At 36.9% G+C, this 18,748-nt stretch overlaps 1 protein-coding gene across 1 annotated transcript in view; it reads right to left on the reverse strand.

Annotated features, from left to right (window-relative positions):
- The window catches only part of NDUFS4 (NADH:ubiquinone oxidoreductase subunit S4), a 91,960-nt gene extending 78,583 nt beyond the window's left edge, over positions 1-13,377 (reverse strand). Inside the window, exon 1 of the mRNA XM_019736232.2 lies at positions 13,223-13,377. Coding sequence (XP_019591791.1) covers positions 13,223-13,320 — 98 coding nt within the window. The 5' untranslated portion in view covers positions 13,321-13,377. The remainder of the gene's footprint in view (positions 1-13,222) is intronic.
- Positions 13,378-18,748: the final 5,371 nt, after the last annotated feature.

Below are 18,748 nucleotides of genomic sequence, written 5' to 3' on the forward strand. Positions count from 1 at the left end.
ACAGAAACAATCTCAGTTTCACATTTTTCTCTTCTTCCTTCCCTATCTTACGCCTGGGCTCCTCACTTCTAGTTCTAGGTCAACTCTAAAATAAACCACCTACACCCATATCCTTGAGTTAGACTCTGCTTAAGGAAATGCCAATCTAAGACAAAGCCCATCCACAAGACCCTAAGAACCCATCAGCTAGCCTTTCCTTGAATATTTCTGCCCTCCCCATTCATATTCAAAGCAGATGTTCCAAGGACATACCTCCTAGTAATGTCTGTAGAAATGTAGTCTTTTGAGACTAAAAAATATAAATATTTGATGAATGACTGAACAAACTTTAACAAGCTAAGTCTTAGAGTTCATTAGGAAAAAATTAAGAGGATAGCCTACACAACATATACAAACGTTATTTGTTCCCTAAAGGTATCTCAATATAAAATATTCCTGTTCTTAATATTTGCTCAGGGGAGTTCACCTGTTATTACATCTGACTTCCAGGGTCTCTATGATCTACATGCATAAGATAAAGCAGTATAATTAGCATTACAAGTAATGACTACATTATAGTCTCTTTCATCTGACTCAACTGAGTATTTCTCCGAGATTTTTTTAAAGTTGGTACCAAAGAAAGATATTTTTTTGGTTCCCTCCCTGGTGATTAAGCTGAGATGTAAGCCTGAAAAAAACTTCCATCAGCTATGGTATCTGCCATATTGGAAAAAAACAATCCAAAGTAGTAGCTGTCATTCAGAATGTCAGAGACAAATTAGAAAGAGCCTGGTAGCTTTCTTGCTGTGGTCCCTGAGACCAGTTAGCTGTACCCTTGCCCTTTCCATTGGTTGGTAAGATAAACCAACTCCCTCTTCTTGCCTAAGCCAGTCTTTGAGTTTCTAGGTTTCTGTCACTTGTAACTGAAACGTCTAACACAAGAGCTAGTATAAACAAAATGTAGAAGACTTAATGCTCTCAATGGAAGGGATCCATGAATCCCCTAGAAATGTAACTCTGATTTTTTATGAGTGCACATATTTCTAGAGAGAAGTCACCAAACCTTCCATCAGTTACTCAAAATAAATCTGACTCCCACACCCTCTCAAAGTAGTTAAGATTTATTGGTTGATGGTCTAAACCAATTACTCAATGCATTTTTGTACCCACTTATATGTGCAACAAACTTCCATCTTTAACTAAATGCCATGATTTTCAACTAAAGACACATGTATTTTGACATCCTTTCTCTGCCCCATTTCTAAGACTCTGGTATGTTAACTCCTCCCTTCCTTCCACCACAGTTGAGAATCAATGGTTTAGAATCTGATCATATGAAGAAATTTTCTGAGTCATCTTTAGATCTTTCAAATCTTGCTAAATGCAAGATGTATTAGAATTTAGCTTTAAAAATAATTCAGCGTAGGATGGTTGGTCCTAATAAGATGTAGTAAACACACTCTATCCTGTCTCACCCACTAAACACAACCATGGACTCCAAACAGGATGCATGGAACAGCTATTTGAAAACTATGAGAAGTAAATGAGTAGATCAGGGAAGATCACCAGAATTCAAAGCACCACTCAACCAGCAATTAGTTTTCCCTCCCCATCCCTTGCCTGAACTTCATGCAGCGGGAAATCCACAAGTGAGCATTTCTCCAGGAGAAGCACTCTGCCCCCAAGGAGCTAGAAAGGGAACTAGTAGAAATGGGCAAGTGTGAAAATCACCCTTTTCTCTTCTGTGTTATCTCATGCACCATATATGAGCCAGAGGTAATCCCGTGGCCACAAGGAAACCTGCTAGAGCCAAAACTCTGAGGGAAGGTAACCTTCCTCTCCATTCACTGCAGTTGTGATTCTAAAAAGGTAGGATCAACACTTGTTGCATTTTGTTTTTTTCCTCTCTCTGTCCTTCTGTCCCCTAGTCACTAATACACGTGCAACTGCAGGACTTCACTAACAGGAATTCCAGGTTTCTGGTCAGAGCCCCAGGGAACAGGGTTTTCAGAACATAATGGAATTAAACCAGAAATCAGTAACAGAACAATAAGGAAATTTCCAAATACTTGAAAATCAAACAAAACATCTCTAAATAATCTATGCATCAAATAGAAAGTTTCAAGGGAAATAAAAAAAATATTTTGAGCCAAATGAAAATAAAATACAACATATCAAAATTTGGGAGATAAAACTAAAGCAATTCAAGAGAAAACAGAAGATGAGGAAACACTTCTAAGCTCATTTTATCAATTCAGCATTACCCTGATACCAAGTCTAAACAAAAAGAGTACAAAAAAAGAATACAGACCAATATCCTTCATAAACATAGACTAACAATTCTCAACAAAATATTAGCAAATCAAATATGGTAATATATAAAAGGAATTAAAAAACACAACTAAGTGGGTTTATCCTGAGAATGCAAGGCTGGTTCAATATTTGAAAAATCAATCAGTATAATTAAACTATTAGTAAACTAGGAGTAGAAAAAAATTTCCTGGATCTGAATAAAGGTACTTTTAAAAAAAAATCTTTAGGTACCATTTTAGTTAATGGTGAAAAACTGAGTACTTTCCCCTAAAATTGGTAAATGGCAAGAATGTCTAAAGTCATCACTCTTATAACATTTTGGAAAACAAAAAGAAACAAAAGGCTTAAAGATTGGAACAGCAGAAATAAACTGTCCCTATTCACAGAATACATGATAACCTACTTAAAACTCCCAAAGAGGATGGCTCAGTCGGTTAGAGCGCGAGCTCTGAACAATAGGGTTGCCGGTTCAATTCCCACATGGGCCAGTGAGCTGCGCCCTCCACAACTAGATTGAAGACAATTAGCTGCCACTGAGTGGCTGGAGGGGTGGCTGGATGGCTCAGTTGGTTAGAGTGCGAGCTCTCAACAACAAGGTTGCTGGTTCAAGTTCCACATGGGATGGTGGGCTGCACCCCCTGCAACTAAAGATTGAAAATGGCAACTGGACTTGGAGCTGGGCCGTGCCTTCCACAACTAGATTGAAGAACAATGACTTGGAGCTGATTGGCCCTGGAGAAACACACTGTTCCTCAATAAAAAATTAAAAAAAAAAAACAACTCCCAAAGAACCTACAAAATACTTATGGAACTAACCAGTGAGTTTAGCAAGGTTACAGGATACAAAGTCAACACAAAAATCTATCCTATTTCTATACTCAGTACAATGAGAAACTAAAATTTTTAAACAACGCTATTTACCATAGCACCTCAGAATTGAGATATTCAGGCATAAATCTAACAAAACATATACAAGCTCTGTACATTTAAAACTATGAAACACTGATAAAATAAATCAATAAATAATTGAAGAGACATACTATGTTTATGTACTGGAAGACTCCACCTAGTAAAAATGAAAACTCTCCTCAAATTAATCTACAGATTTCAAGCAATACCAAAGTCCTGCCTAGATTTTTCATAGATATACATAAGCTGATTCTAAAATTTAAATAGATATAAAGGCACTAGTTAGAAAGGAAGTAGAATAGCTGAAACAAAATTGAAAATGAAGGAGATTGTTAGAATCACAGCTACTTAATTACAGTACACATTTCCTATAAAGCTACAGTAATCAAGACCGTGTGGTATTGGCAAAGGGATTTAGATCAATGGAACAGAATACAGACTAAAACACCAGACCCAGACAAATATAGACAACGGATTGTTGACAAAGGTGCAAAAGCAATTTAATGAAAAAAGGATAGTTACAATTAATGGTGGTGGAACAAGTGTACATCTATATGCAAAAAAATTAACCTCAACTTAAATCTTGCACCTTATATAAAAATTCACTTGAAATGGATCACAGATCGGAATGTAAAACATAATACATCAAAACTTCAAGAACATAGGGAAAAATCTTCATGGTCCAAGGTTATGCAAAGAATTCTTAGATATGAAAACAAAAGTACAATTCATAAAAGAAAAAAACTGGTAAACTGGACTTTATCAAAATTAAGAACTTTTACTCTGTGAAACACTGTTAAAAGAATGGAATGAAATGAAAAAACAGGTTGGCAGAATATATTTGCAAACCTCATATATGACAAAGGACTTGTATCCAGAATATGCTAAGAACTCTCAAAGCTCAACAATTAGAAAATAATATATAGTTCAAAGAAAGATACTAGAGAAATGGAATATATTCTAAGGTCTACCAAGAGGTAGTAAAGCATTAAGAAATATGGTCATTAATAAAGGGTAAACAAACTGAAAATGTTAAGCCAGGAGCACAGATTTGGAGGGAGAATGAGTGATGATAAATGTCTTCAATTGTCTGAAGGGCTGACATGGGCGGGGGGGGGGTGGTAGAATTTTTGTATAGAGTACTAAAAGGAAACATCATTTCCCAACTAGTCAAAATTATAGATGGTTTTCTAGGGCTACTAGAAATTCACCATATATGACGGTTCGACAATTAAGTTCGTGAACTCATCCTAGAAAAAGTGCTACGTACCTCATTGCTGAATATCACAATGGTCACCTTTGAAATACTCCCCTTGGGAAGCTGTGCACTGATGCCAGCACCTAGTCCACCCTTCAAAGCAGTTTTGGAACTTTTTCTAGAATGGCTATCAGAGCTCTTGTCATAGTACCCTTGATGTCCTGAATGTCATCAAAATGTCTTCCTTTCAATATTTCCTTTATCTTCAGGTAAAGAAAGAAGTCATTGGGGACCAGAGCAGGTGAGTAGGGAGGGTGTTCCAATACAGTTATTTGTTTACTGGCTAAAAACTCCCTCACAGACAGTGCCGTGTGAGCTGGTGTGTTGTCAAGAGCCACGAATTGTTGGCGAAAAGTTCAGGTCATTTTCATCTAACTTTTTCATGCAGCCTTTTCAGCACTTCCGAATAGTAAACTTGGTTAACTGTCCACTTAGTATAAATTCATAATAAACAATCCCACTGATATCAAACAAGGTTAGCAAAATCATTCCAAGAAGTTCACAAACTTAATTGTCAGACCTTGTATTTCTCAACTGCTAGACAATCAAGGAACAGGAAGGTTCTAGAGATTTTTATATTAAATAAAAGGTCAAACAAGATGATCATAGAGTATTCTTCCAACTCAAACATTGCATGCATCTATGAACTACAACTTCTAGAGTTAACCTACCAAAGTAGAAGGCACTGAATATCAAAAAAGGTATCCCTTCCACCCAAAATATCACCTTTCATTCGACAAAACATTATAAAGCACTTTAAGTTCCAAATTTTTAAAAAAGACTAAATAAATAACATTTTAACAAAAGCCATAGAGACCTGTTTGATTCTCTAAATCTCATTTGTACCAGGATATTAAAATTAAATTCAAATTACTAACGTCTAATTAAATCTAATTTCATTAGACTTAAAAGACAAAAGGTATAAATATACATTTCTACTAAGTATTTTGAAGAAATCTCTTGAAAAAGAAGTGCTCTTTCCACACAAAGAGTGGTAGTCCTCAAAAGAGCCAAAACATCTGTATTCACTTTAAAGCTCATCAAGACAGACTGACATTTTTAGGAGAAGCATATGGCTTGCTGAACAGTCATCTAGAACAGAATCTTTTGTCTAGTAAACCCTATTCAAGGTCTATTTACTTATGTATGGAGTGGCTGAATAAAGGAAAGAACATATTTTTGAGTCCTAGAAAACACAAAGAAATGAATTCTTCATCTAGCTTTGTTAAGGATATAGCAAATCATATTACAAAAGCAGCCAGATCTTTCCTCTCAGAGACAGTTCTCTCAACACCTGAAACAGTCTAAGAAATCACTGAAACAAAAGAACTCTAGAAAAGCATGAAACTCTCTTAGAGAACTATATCCACCAAAGGCCACCTCCCTAAAAAAAAGGCATTTCCATTTTAAAGGATAAAACACTTTCTTCTTAAAACTTTGAGGGGCAGAGTTCAACAGCTGCGCTATATTAAACCTGAGCCCTTCCAAAAGGAAGAACAAGAGTCTCCAGAGAGCGAGTAACATGGCCTGCTTTCTCCAAAATTATCAAAATGCCTGCTTTGCCTCAAAGGAAAGTTTCTCCAAGAAAAAGCCTCTATACAGTGCATGAGTGAATAACATAAAATTTAATTTAAATTAGGAAAATACACAAAAATTGAAGCACTTCTGTTTGTTTCTGGAAATCTCCATCCCTCCCTCAAGGAAAAATGCATTTTGAAGTCTTTCAAGATATAACATGGAAACTATTTAAAAAAACAAACAAAAAAAAAACACAGTAGTTTTTCAGCCCTAGCTTCCCATCAGAATCACCATAAAGCTAAGTCTCAACCTAAACTTACTGAACCAATATTTATTGGGGCCACGGCATCTCAATTTTTTATGCACACAACAGGTGATTTTGATGCACAACAAGGGTTTAAAAATCACTTAACTGAATGGAGCATGAGCCCATAAAGGAAAAATTAAGTCTAGTGAGCAAAGGCAAGAAGAAAAGGTCACATTTGAGCAACTAACTAATTCTAAAGAACCTAAGGTTGTATGTATTCACCTATCAAAATACTCAATGACAGACAGGAGAAGGAGAATTTGATATAGAAATTCTGAATTGCTCTTATCACTACCTAAAGGACAAAAGACTTGGAACAGTTTGCTAAAATAACCAAATATGTAGATAAAAGTCGTTATGAAGAATGGGGCCACTGCATCATAATTCAGGTACAATACGGTTCCATCAGAATCTTTGGACACTGAAAACTAAATAAGAAAAGCTGCAAAAGAGCCCACGTATTATATGTAATTATCTGTCAACTTTAAAAAAAGTTCAAGGCTTTAATCACAACAAAGTAAATTTCAGCCATCATCAGAGCTTCATTAATCCTACTTTATTTTACACAAAATTCTAACAGGTTTACTTGCTTGATATTCAAACCCATGATAAACGAAAAGGGGTAGTGAAACTGCTAAAGGGAAGCAGACCAGTCAAGGAAGGATACAAAAACACTATTAAATAGCAGACACCAGAACTCAGAAAGCGTAACAGACACTTGATAGTTTTTAAAGGCAGCAGAATACAATAACTGTTTTTCCTAATGATCAGTGGAGTAAGAAAACAGAAAAATATGCAGTATACCTTAATGCATACATTATATGTATTTTGTTTAAGAGGATAAGAAAGTATAAAAACCAAGTCACCTGTATAAAGTCTATCACAAAGAAACAAACAAACACAATTTAGGGAGAAAAAATCCTTACTGAAAAACAAACAAAAACCCTAATTTCTCAATTGGAGACTCTCATTGTACAAAAAGGACAGTAGAGTGAAAGTAAAGAGCATTAGTCTCTCAAGTAAAGAACGTACCTTACTAAAAGGAAAAGAAAACAAGATACTGAGGTTTTAATTTACTATTATCAGACATAATATTTCTCACTGTGAAAGTCAACATATTCCTTTAGACTGCTAAATCTATTTCCTAGTAATGTACAGGCAGGTATACCTCGGAGATATTGCACATTCCGTACCAGACCACCACAATAAAGCAAACTGTAATCTTTTTGCTGGTGGAGGAGGATCCTTCCTCCAATTTGTAAAAAACACATCTGTGAAGCACAATAAAACCATATGCAATAAAATGAGGTATACCTATATAACTGAGAAAAATCTGTTTCCTAATCTGAAAAATGAAGAGACTAAGAACACCTGAGTTCACAGGATTACTACATGAGATAATGTAGGTAACGTCCTTGGCACAGGCTAATACACAGTAAGTGAGAAATAAATGTTAGCTGCTATTATTCATTTGTGCTCAGAATAACCATAAAAAGTATTCTCTTACCGTATGACCCAACAATCCCTCTCCTGGGTATCTACCCAAAAAAATCTGAAAACATTTATCCATAAAGACATGTGAGCTCCAATGTTCATTGCAGCTTTGTTTACGGTGGCCAAGATATGGAAACAACCAAAATGTCCTTCGATAGATGAATGGATAAAGAAGTTGTGGTACATATACACAATGGAATACTATTCGGCAGTGAGAAAAGATGATATAGGAACATTTGTGACAACATGGATGGATCTTGAGAGTGTAATGCTGAGCGAAATAAGCCAGAGAGAAAAAGCAGAGAACCATATGATTTCACTGATATGTGGTGTATAAACCAAAAACAACAAAAGAACAAGACAAACAAATGAGAAACAAAAACTCAGACACAGACAATAGTTTCGTGGTTACCAGAGGATAAGGGGGAAAGGGGGTGGGAGATGAGGGTAAAGGGGATCAAATATATGGTGATGGGAGGAGAACTGACTGGGTGGTGAACACACAATGGGATTTGTAGATGATGTAATACAGAACTGTACACCTGAAATCTTTGTAACTTTACTAACAACTGTCACCCCAATAAACTTTAATTAAAAAAAAATTATTCTCAACATTCACCAAGGGATGTATTTTAGAAGCTTTTCCATTTGAAATTGTCTTATTCTGTATTCACCCCACACCAAAACAGAGACCTCTTCTAACATGGATTACACAGTGTCATGCAGGGTCTCAGCTCCCCAACGCAGGACATGGTGAGGCCAAAAAGGAACACCCACAGAGCCATAGATAGAGGAGTCATACCACTATAGTCTCGCTGGCGGCTGGGTTGGAGATACAGGAAGCAGGAGCCACACGATGCACAACCTGCCGTCTGCTTCTCTGCCAACCGACCCCACTTGCTAACTGCAATCCGCACTTGGTAGCTCAGCCATGGCAGTTATATCAGTGGCTAATGGTTGACCGGTAACAGCTGATGGCCAACTACTCACAGCTGAGGGCCATCTACTACCCGAGCCAGCACCTTTCCACATGAGGCCCAGGGCCTGGAAACTGCTCTCTAGGACTCTGTCCCCACACACAGGAACTAAGTTGCTCCATCTTTCTCCCTTAAGCCCCATGTATTTAACTTTTTTAAATGTCATGTTAAGTAGCTTACAGAGAGCAAGTCTCATAATCACATTTAGTTACCACTATTACAAAAAAAGCTCTCATGTTCCATGAATACCCTTTCCCAAATAAATTCATTTTCACCTCTTTTAATTTGAACACAAATGAGGAATCTTGCCAAGGAAATGTATGAGTACAAAAAACTTATTTATAAGACAACTTCAATCCAGAAGTAAACAGTTTTAGGTGAATATCCTACACTCAGACCATTGAAAATAATTAGAAAAGCGTAAGTCTGGTAGATACTTATGTAGGTTAGTGCCTAATTGGCTTTCACTGTGACTATTAACAGACATACAGCTTATGGCTTCCTGCTTTTCCTTACAATCACACAACACTAGGTGCCATGAAACATACAAAAGTAAAGTTTTTTTCTAACCCTCCAAAAGCATGTGACCTTACTACTGATACATCAGTCCATGTGCTAATCTCTGCTCTGCGTGTGTGTGTGTGTGTGTGTGTGTGTAAAAGTCAGCATAGGTTGTTAGTAACCAACAATCCAAACATCTTTGTGATTTACAACAAAGGTTTACTGCTTAATCACTTTGTACGTTATGTAACCTACAAGATTCAGATTCTGCTTTGCTCCGTGTTATCTTCATTCCAGGATCTGGCTAAAATAAAAGACCCAACCCAGGATACATCCATCTCACAGCAGAGGGAAAAGGTACATGGCAAAACATGGGACAGCTCTTAAAACTTCGGCTTAACAATGCATATCATTTCCAGTTAACGCTTAATTGGCCAAAACAAGTCCCTTAACCAATGGGGCAGTAATGTATAATCCTGTCACAGGGAATGGAAGCGAATATTTTAAACAATAATTCCATCTATCAAATATCTATCACCAAGATTAAAGAAAAATATTCAGGTTATTCAAACCAATAATAAAATGAACATTTAATAGGTAAGGTTTACTATGTGTCAGACACCATTCCAATATTTATTAATATCAAAATATTTAATTCTCCTAAGAAGACTCCAACAAAAATGACTGCTACTGATGAAACAGACCAACTAATTATGGGGTTTTTTAATGAGGAAAAAAAGTAAAAAATGAAACCTATTAGAAGGCACTTTCGAAACAATTCAAGCTCACAAAACGTGGCTTTGATATGTTCCAAAGATAGTAAAAGTAGCTGCCCTTTAGAGAGGAATTTGTTTATGCAGCTTTTCTGAAGTAGAAGCCAACCTACTGGTTTTAAATGCCCTAAATGTATCTCAAATTTGGGCTGAGACACCTTCTCAGTAAGGTATCATACACAGAATTCTTGTCAACCTTAGTACCTCTTACTCATTGGAGGTCCTAAGACTCATAAGTTCTACTTATATAATGCTGAAAAAGGAAATAAAAGCAACAGAATAGGGTCAGAGACTGGAGTGCAAAAACAGACCTCAAATAAAGGTCCCACATACTCAGTCCCCACCACAGTTATTAACACCTGTTGCAGACCCTAAGGAGTTATGTTTGAGGTAAACACAAGATTCAATCCAAATTGACAAGTCATGAAACAGGAGTAGGTGAGATGTGTACATGAATAGGTTAAAGAAAACAAAAACCCTTGCATCAAATGTTTTGAGTCCTAAGTACTGCTATTTTGAAAGAGAGTGCCATTTTATCTGGCTTTTATATTAATATCCTAAATAGTTAAACTAACTCTGGACAATCCCTTAGGAAAAGTCAGAGCAAGTAAAGATAAATGTAGGCCATTTATCAGGTTTTCCCCCCTTCTCTTCAGTTCAGGGAAATAAGAAGCACGTGGAAACTGAGACTCTAGGGCATGAGCTTAGTAACTAGATCAGCTGAATCATCTATACTGTTTAAGTAATTTTTTTTCTCTCGTGCGTATGTTGTTGGATTTTTTGATTGGTGTTTTTTTGTTTGTTTGTTTGTTTTTTTTACTGATCCATTAATGTAGCTGTTAACTTCTTTCCTTCTGCTAGTTTCTTTTCTCCAATACTTATATTTTTTCACTACTCCCCTCCTTATCAAGTGCCTTACTGATTCCACCCTCCCTCATTTTACTCAAGCTATCTGAACCACTGCATCATTTGCAAATGTTTTCTAAACATTACAATAAAATGAATTTTAGATGTTAATTTCCCCATTAATTGATTCTTTTTCCACACTCAGTCTTTTCAGGTCCTCCTTACTCTGAAATCATAAGGGGAAAAGAGTGCTTAAGGATGAAGAGCAAATAATATGTAAGGGAGATGGACCACAGATTTCCCTTAAAGTGAGATGAATATCATAAGCTCTTTGGGTAAAAAAAGGTGGTACAGAAAGCAAATACATGTGTCATTTGACCTGTGTTTAAAATTTGTTTTCCTTGTCTTTTAAGTTTTTTAAAATGTGAAACAAAAGTCATATGCAGCAAGGCAGCTGGTTAGCTCAGTTGGTTATAGTGCGATGCTCTTAACAACAAGGTTGCAGGTTCGATCCCCACATGGGCCACTGTGAGCTGCGCCCTCCACAACTAGATTGAAATAACTACTTGACTGGGAGCTGATGGGTCCTGGAAAACCACACTTAAAATAAATAATAGTTTGGGAAAAAAAAAAAAGTCATACACAGCACAGCGAGCTTTATTTGGAAAACAAGGAAATAAAGGTTTACTTCTCTTTTAAAAAGTCATCTTATATGATTTAAAATTTTATTTTCAAATCTCTCCTAACACTTTTGCAAGCAGAAACTCTTTAAATTACTACTATTTCTAAGTAGTAGTAATTATAATCAAAATTTCCAAAATGTAGTATCTTAATTGTAACTACTTTAATTGCTGACAAAATGGCTGTTGACTTAGATATACAGCCATATTTTGATTAGCCATACACCAGTGGACCCTTCAAATCTGTTTTCAGTTCTAGGCAACTGTGAATACATTATTATTTGGGAATGCAAAATTAATCTCTATAATGTCTAGGAGAACAAGAACTAACCTGAGTCACCTCTATTCTAGCCCCAAGTCAACCAGTGGAATACTTTACCTTAGAGAAATACTTTCTGTTCTTCAAGTTCACCATATGAAGAAGCATTAACTACAAACTTACTTACCTTTCCCCAATCTTAGCATCCTTATTTTCCAATAACTCTGTATTATGTATATATTTCTCAACTACTGTTTTCAAGCCTTTGCGTAACCAACTGACCCTACCCAGGACCCCCTCTTCTTTCCCACTCAAAATTCACTTAAAACCTTAATAAAACTTATCTCCAAAAATCCTTTCTAATTAACCCTAGTTCTTGATATTTAATATAACACTGAATTAATTAGCATTTGACTAGACCCTCTTCAATTTTTAACCACTCCCACTCCTCCCACCCACTTCACATCAGTCCATCCAGTCTTTCCATCCTTGTTCTAAGCATTTAGTGTGGTCTCAACACAATGCATAAGACACTCAATATAAGGCCTGGTTTATATTTATATCAACAAACTGTGAAAATAGCGATGAAACATAACAAGTATTCGCAGATAAAAATGTATGTGTGTGTGTGCGCGCGCGCTGTCGTGTTGGTACTATAAAGTCTGGGAAATTATGGAAAATAGGGAAATGGAGGATTAAGTAATGGAGTCGAACAAATACCACCATCACAAAAATGCTTCAAGGCAAAACAGTAACGACAAACAATAACAAAAGTTTCTGAATTACTGTGAGGTTTACTAAAATTCTGGATGGGAAGCCTCCCAGCATTACCACCAGCCTTTTATAAATTTTAACTTCCAACAGCACACTAGCTGTGATATTTTTATTAACATTGAATTCCAACCAACTTTTCCTACCAATCAGACTGATAAATAAAGCTATCTTTATGCTCAGAAACCCGATCAGTACCACTTAAAGCAAAGAGGAATATATCCCCCAAGTAAGCACTGCAGTGATGGGCAAACAGGTGAAAAATGGAGAGGTGCAGAAACAGGGGCGAAAAACGGGGCGAAACATCAGTGAGGCTCCTCCCATTCTCTGGGGACTAGATAGGACTCAGCTCGCAGCTCCGGAGACAACCCGACCCCACAGACCCTCTCTCACAGCAACAGGGCAAAAGTTTCCAAGAAACCGGAGGTCCTCCTCCCACCTCCCCGCGTTCACGTCCGCCTCGCCGGGCCAGCACCCCTCGATCGCAGCTCGTCCCAAGTCCGCCCGCCCTCTCCCGGGGAAAGGGTCAGCAGAGGACGCCTTCCCCGAGGCCTGCTCAGGGACCCAGCCAGCAGAGACCTCCGCGAAAGTGAGGAGACCCAAGAACCTTGAAGAAGAAGCCTAACGACCGTGTTACCTTGTCGGAACCCTGGAAACGGAAATGGCAGCTACAGCCGCTGCCCTTCTCCCCCACAACGCTTGCCTCAGCGCCACTGACATTGAGACCGCCGCCATCTTTCTGCAGGAAAACACCAGGACGGATCGCCGCGAGGGACAAACTTCCTTCGTTTGCAAGACTGTGTAACTGCAATGTAATAGAGAGGGGGTTTTGTTTATTTTATTTTTATTTGGTCTTTTGTTAAATACTGGAGTTTAGAGGTGAAAAGTTTGGTTGAAATAGATAAGAAGGCAAGTGGATGGGAGAAAAATGCAGAACTACATTAATTGCAAATATTATCCCCATAAAGTGTAATCCTTGTTTGTTGTTAGGACTGGTTATTCACTGGTTATTTAATGAAAAGACCAAAAGAAAATACTTGAAAATGTAAACACCTGCAACTCATAATTTTTTCAAAGGACTCAGAATATTTAGGGCTGATCCCACTGGAAGAGCCAGAGGGCTCTTTTGGTTCTTGAGAACCTAAAGTAGTACTTTTCCAAAGTGTTGCCAGATTCAGTTCGCAAGCCCTCAGGAAAAGGCTGTATTCTGTTTGATGTTCTGTAGTTGTAATGATCATAGTTTCCAAACGAAAACTCTGGACACATGGCCTGGCAAAGGTTTGTTTTTTTGACGTGTGAATTTATATAAAAAACTAATGGAACATACTATTTGATACCAGTTTTCCCAGTAATTCCTGAATGTGTGATCATAATCCACAGACACCAAGAATATTATTAAAGCTCCATACATATAAAACAAAAATTACCTTCTGAGACAAATGTTGAAAACATGTTTGTATTGTGGGCTACTACCTTAAGAAAAATGATTAACTGTGGATTATGTAAAATAAAAAGTAGTTTAGTTTTGGGGGTTTGTTTTTAAAGGGATTTTTAAAAAGAGAACATTGCTCCTTTTAAAATTAAGCATGTGCAAACGTAAACCTTTATTTAAAGAATAGGATTAACAGGAGGATGGGAAATGACTTGGTTCTGCATTATGACCAATTAAAAGAAAACTTAAGGAAAAGGAGGAAAGAAAGAGATTCAGCACCATATCACCTAGCACCAAAGAGAGAAAGCCATATCCAGGGAAAGAAAATACACAGAAAGATGAAGGAAGGTGAGAGAGAGATGTCTCTGAAAATTTTCCTTAAAACTTTTTATTTTGAAATAATTATAGATTTCATAGGAAGTTGCAAAAATAGTAGAAAGTGGTGTCCTTTACCTGTCACCCAGTTTCTCCCATTGATTACATCTTTAATAACTCTAGTACAATATCAAAGCCAGGAATTTGACATTAAAATAAAGTGTTTGTATAGTCCTATGTCATTCTGTCACTTGTCAATTCATGAAAGTACTACCACAATCAAGATATAGAATTATTCCATCACCACAAAGATCTCCCCAGTGCTACCCTTTCATAGTGATACAGAAGAGTTAGCATGTCCCTAGGTAGACAGGGAGGTCCCTGGTGGAATAAAGAGACAGTCATATCCTAAAACTTCAGGTTTTGAAATCACTCCTTCGCTCCGGGACATAATGTAACAAGGCCTTGAGATTAATTATAAAATTCATTTTGGCCTGACAAATGGAGCAGATCTGATAGATAAAGAGTGGGTTACTTTCCTAATTCCTTTAGGATGGGCAAACAGAACAAACCTGGTAGATGAATTTCATTAGAAGGCAACAGTTCTCTTCTTCAAACAAGTTCCCTTCTTCAAACAGCTCCCCTTCCCCAAGCAGGCAAGGGAAGGTATAAAAGTAAGAGCTTTTGCCTCAGTCATGGGGCACCCCTGATTCAGGACCCCCTCCTGCTCAGGAGCTGCAACCTCTTCTCCTGCGTCTAATAAACGATCCTGTTTTTAAAACTTTTTGTCTCTCCCTGGCCCGTGTTTCCATTCTTCGGCTTCACGAGACATGATCCCAGTCCGCACTCAGAAACTGCTAGCAGATCCAACATCACCTACATCAATAATAACACCCGCCCCCTAACACTGGCCACCACTACTCTGTTTCCATTTTTATAATTTTGACATTTCAAGAATGTTTGTAACTGGACTTATACAGTATAGGACTTTTTGAGATTGGCTTTTATCATTCAATGTAATGTCCTTGAGATCCATCCAAGTTATTGCATGTATCAATAGTATGCATCAAAGGAATATTCATTCCTTTTGTTTGTTGAGTAGCATTCCATGATGTATTAATCAGGGTTTTCCAGAAAAACAGAACCAATGTATATGAACGTACCAGTTTGTTTAACCACTCAACTATTGCAGAACATTTGGGTTGTTTCCCATTTTTGGCTATTACAAATAAAACTGCTATGAACGATCATGTACAGGGTTTTGTGTGGACATAAATTTTCATTTCTCTGGGATAAATGCTCTAAAATTTCAACCCCACCCCAACACTTTCTATACATCTTCCCTGCTTTATTTTTCTACCTTAGAATTTTTGTAAATTTCAATATCTTATGAACTTTCTATAATATATATGAATTATAACATAATGGAGGAAAATAGCCTGTTAACTAAGGTCACTCTCTCCCCCAGCTATGAACATAAACTTCTCCTTACCTTCACAGTAATTCCTCCAGGAAGAATTGTTCTAATTCTGAAATAAGTAGAGATAAAATGAAGAAATTTTTACTTACAATAATTAGTAAACTATATAATTTTACTCCCACTTGTAACTGGAGATCTGCAATGGCTCTTACTGGGCCCTTACCACATTCATTCTGGCCTCCAATTTATATTCCACTCTGGAAATGAACATATGATCACGTCACCTTTGTGAATCCCTCCAATGGCTTACCATTGCCCTCAGGATAAAGACAAAGTCCCTTAATCTGATCTGACAGGCTCTACATGGTCTCTCTCTCACCTTCCTCTCTAGCCACTGACTGTCTTTTTCTCCTGCCCTAGAGCCTTTCACAAGTTGTTGCCTTCTAGAATGATCTACCTTGTGTCTTATCTAGTCATCCTCCTTGCCCTGCAGAGCACAGCTGAGAGTCACTCCTGATAGTAGAAACTGGAGGTATCTTACAGGCATTTCCCACCTCTCTCTTCCTTGCTGGCAGACAGCCTGACTGACTCCTACCATAGGGGCTAAAAAATGCGTGCTTGCTTTCCCAACAGCTCTTGCAGCTAGCACATGGACATACCCAAGACCAAGGGGATCTGAAATCTCTTCTGAGAAAAAAGGCTCCTGAAAAAAAGGTCATACAAAAAGAAATGCCTCTTTTCCTGCCTTTGGATGCCGTTGGATGACGGCATAATGCCTAGAGCTGTGACATCTTCTCAGCATGAGGGGACAAGCCAAAGAACTTAGCCAACAAGAAAGAATGGGAGAGTAGACAGAGGGAAGAGCCTAGGTCTTTGATGGCACCATTGAGCTTCTGAATCAACCCTGATCAAAATACCTTCAGACTTTGTTATATGAAATAATAAGTGGCTTAATTGTTTAACCCCTCCATTTGTTAGATATCATGCAGCAAGCACATCTTTACCAACACTCTTACACAAGGAATACTTCTCTGACTTCTCTGACCATATCAGCTCTTTTTGTAGACTCGCCTAGCACCACATCTTCCTCCTTCAGAGCACCTCCCATGCTACAGTTTTAATGCAATGTAATCATCTCTTTCTCCAGAATGTACAGTAAGTTTTCTGAGGACAGGGATCATATCTGTTGTTGCTGATCATTTTCCCAGTACCTAGCCAAGTCTCTAACACGTAATAGCTCAAAAGAAGTTACAGAATGAATGAATGAATGAATGAATGAAACTGAAACTGAAACTTTTAAAATGTCAAAAATAAGTTGGGTAAAGTGCCTTTTTGTTATTTTTGCTTAGAAGAAATTTGTACAAATTATTTTTAATTTTTTTTTCAATTACCGTTGACATTCAATATTATATTAGTTTCAGGTGTACAGCATAGCGGTTAGACATTTATATAACTTACGAAATCATACTCTCGATAAGTCTAGTACCCACCTGTCACTATACATAGTCATTACAATATTATTGACTATATTCCCTAAGCTGTGCTTTACATACCTATCACTATTTTGTAACTGCCAATTTGTTGTACAAATTAATTTTACTGTGATTGTTCTCTCAGGTCTACAGATAGTATTGGTTTCTAATATTTTGTCTTTGATCAAGTTCCATTTCCTGAAGACCTTGGTGGTATGTTGGGAATAGGGGCCCAGTGTTGCTGGCAAGTGACCCAACACCATGAATCTACCTTTTATTAGGCTTACATTTTTAAAAAGTTAATAACCACTTTCATTTCCTGATTTCTCACATTTCAAATACAGGATATATGCTTTTCAGGGACAGAAATAATTTGCTATGTGCATTTATTTTTTTACTAGTTCACCCAAACCATAGATTCTACCACTAGGCTTACTAGATGCTTAGGTCCAAATACCATTTTATTATTTCAAATAGGAGTATTAAAATGTAAATTGATTTTACTTTTTATTTTCATTTCAAGCATGGTGGCCAAAAGAAACATTTAGTTTAGTCTTTCTGATGGCATGTGACATTTATAATGGATCTGAAGTTGTCTGGTTTTAATTTTTTTTCCCCTTGCACATGGGTCTTCAATAAAGCATCCAGAAGAAAATAAATTCAAACCAGACATTTCTATCAGAAGTTTCACATGCAATCGTTATAGACATAAAAATTTTCACTATCACTTATTGAATGCAAATTAATATTTTAAATCACATCTATTTTTCACTGCTAAGTTAATTGAAAACCTTGAATTAATACATTATCATCTTATAAAATTATCATGACTTCTGGCAAGACTGCTGAGTCTTTGGCAACAAGTGAAATAATTTCTACCTATAGCGAAAAACTGCCACTTGAAATTATTTTTGGAAAACAAATGTGCAAACAATCAAAATTTCTAAGAACTCAAGGAATTTTCTCACATAAATTTGATCACATGTCCCATCACAATCTGGAGTTCCAATCCCAAATTTTCAACTGCTAATAAATAAGTCAGTCTCAAACTTAACATGTGAAAAAGCAAACTAATCATATTCCTTCCCTTTCTCTCACCCGAAGCAAATGTGTTTCTCCCATCCAGTATTCTCTGTCTCAGTAAAATATTACCATCTTTCTTCCAATATAAGATGTCATCAACTATAAAATGCATCGCTATTTTCTATAGTATTAAGAACAAACAATGCAGTAATTAAACCATCACACACTACCAACTATATTACATATCCTGATTTCAGAGAGGTAAAATGTGGGGAACTGCACATTTTAGAAGCAAAAAAATATAGTAATTGCCTAACCCAATATATTTTCTTTCCTTTGTCCTTAGTAATAGAAGCCATTAGTTATTGATCTCTGGAATAAAGACTTTATTTTTCAGCCTCTCTTTTGCTAGTAATAGTCATGTAACAAGTTCTGGCCAATTAAATATAACAAAAAAGTACCATGTGACAACTCCTAGGAAACCTCCTTTAAACATAGAGA

Source organism: Rhinolophus sinicus, linkage group LG03 (genome assembly GCF_036562045.2).
Source record: "Rhinolophus sinicus isolate RSC01 linkage group LG03, ASM3656204v1, whole genome shotgun sequence".
NCBI lineage: Eukaryota > Metazoa > Chordata > Mammalia > Chiroptera > Rhinolophidae > Rhinolophus > Rhinolophus sinicus.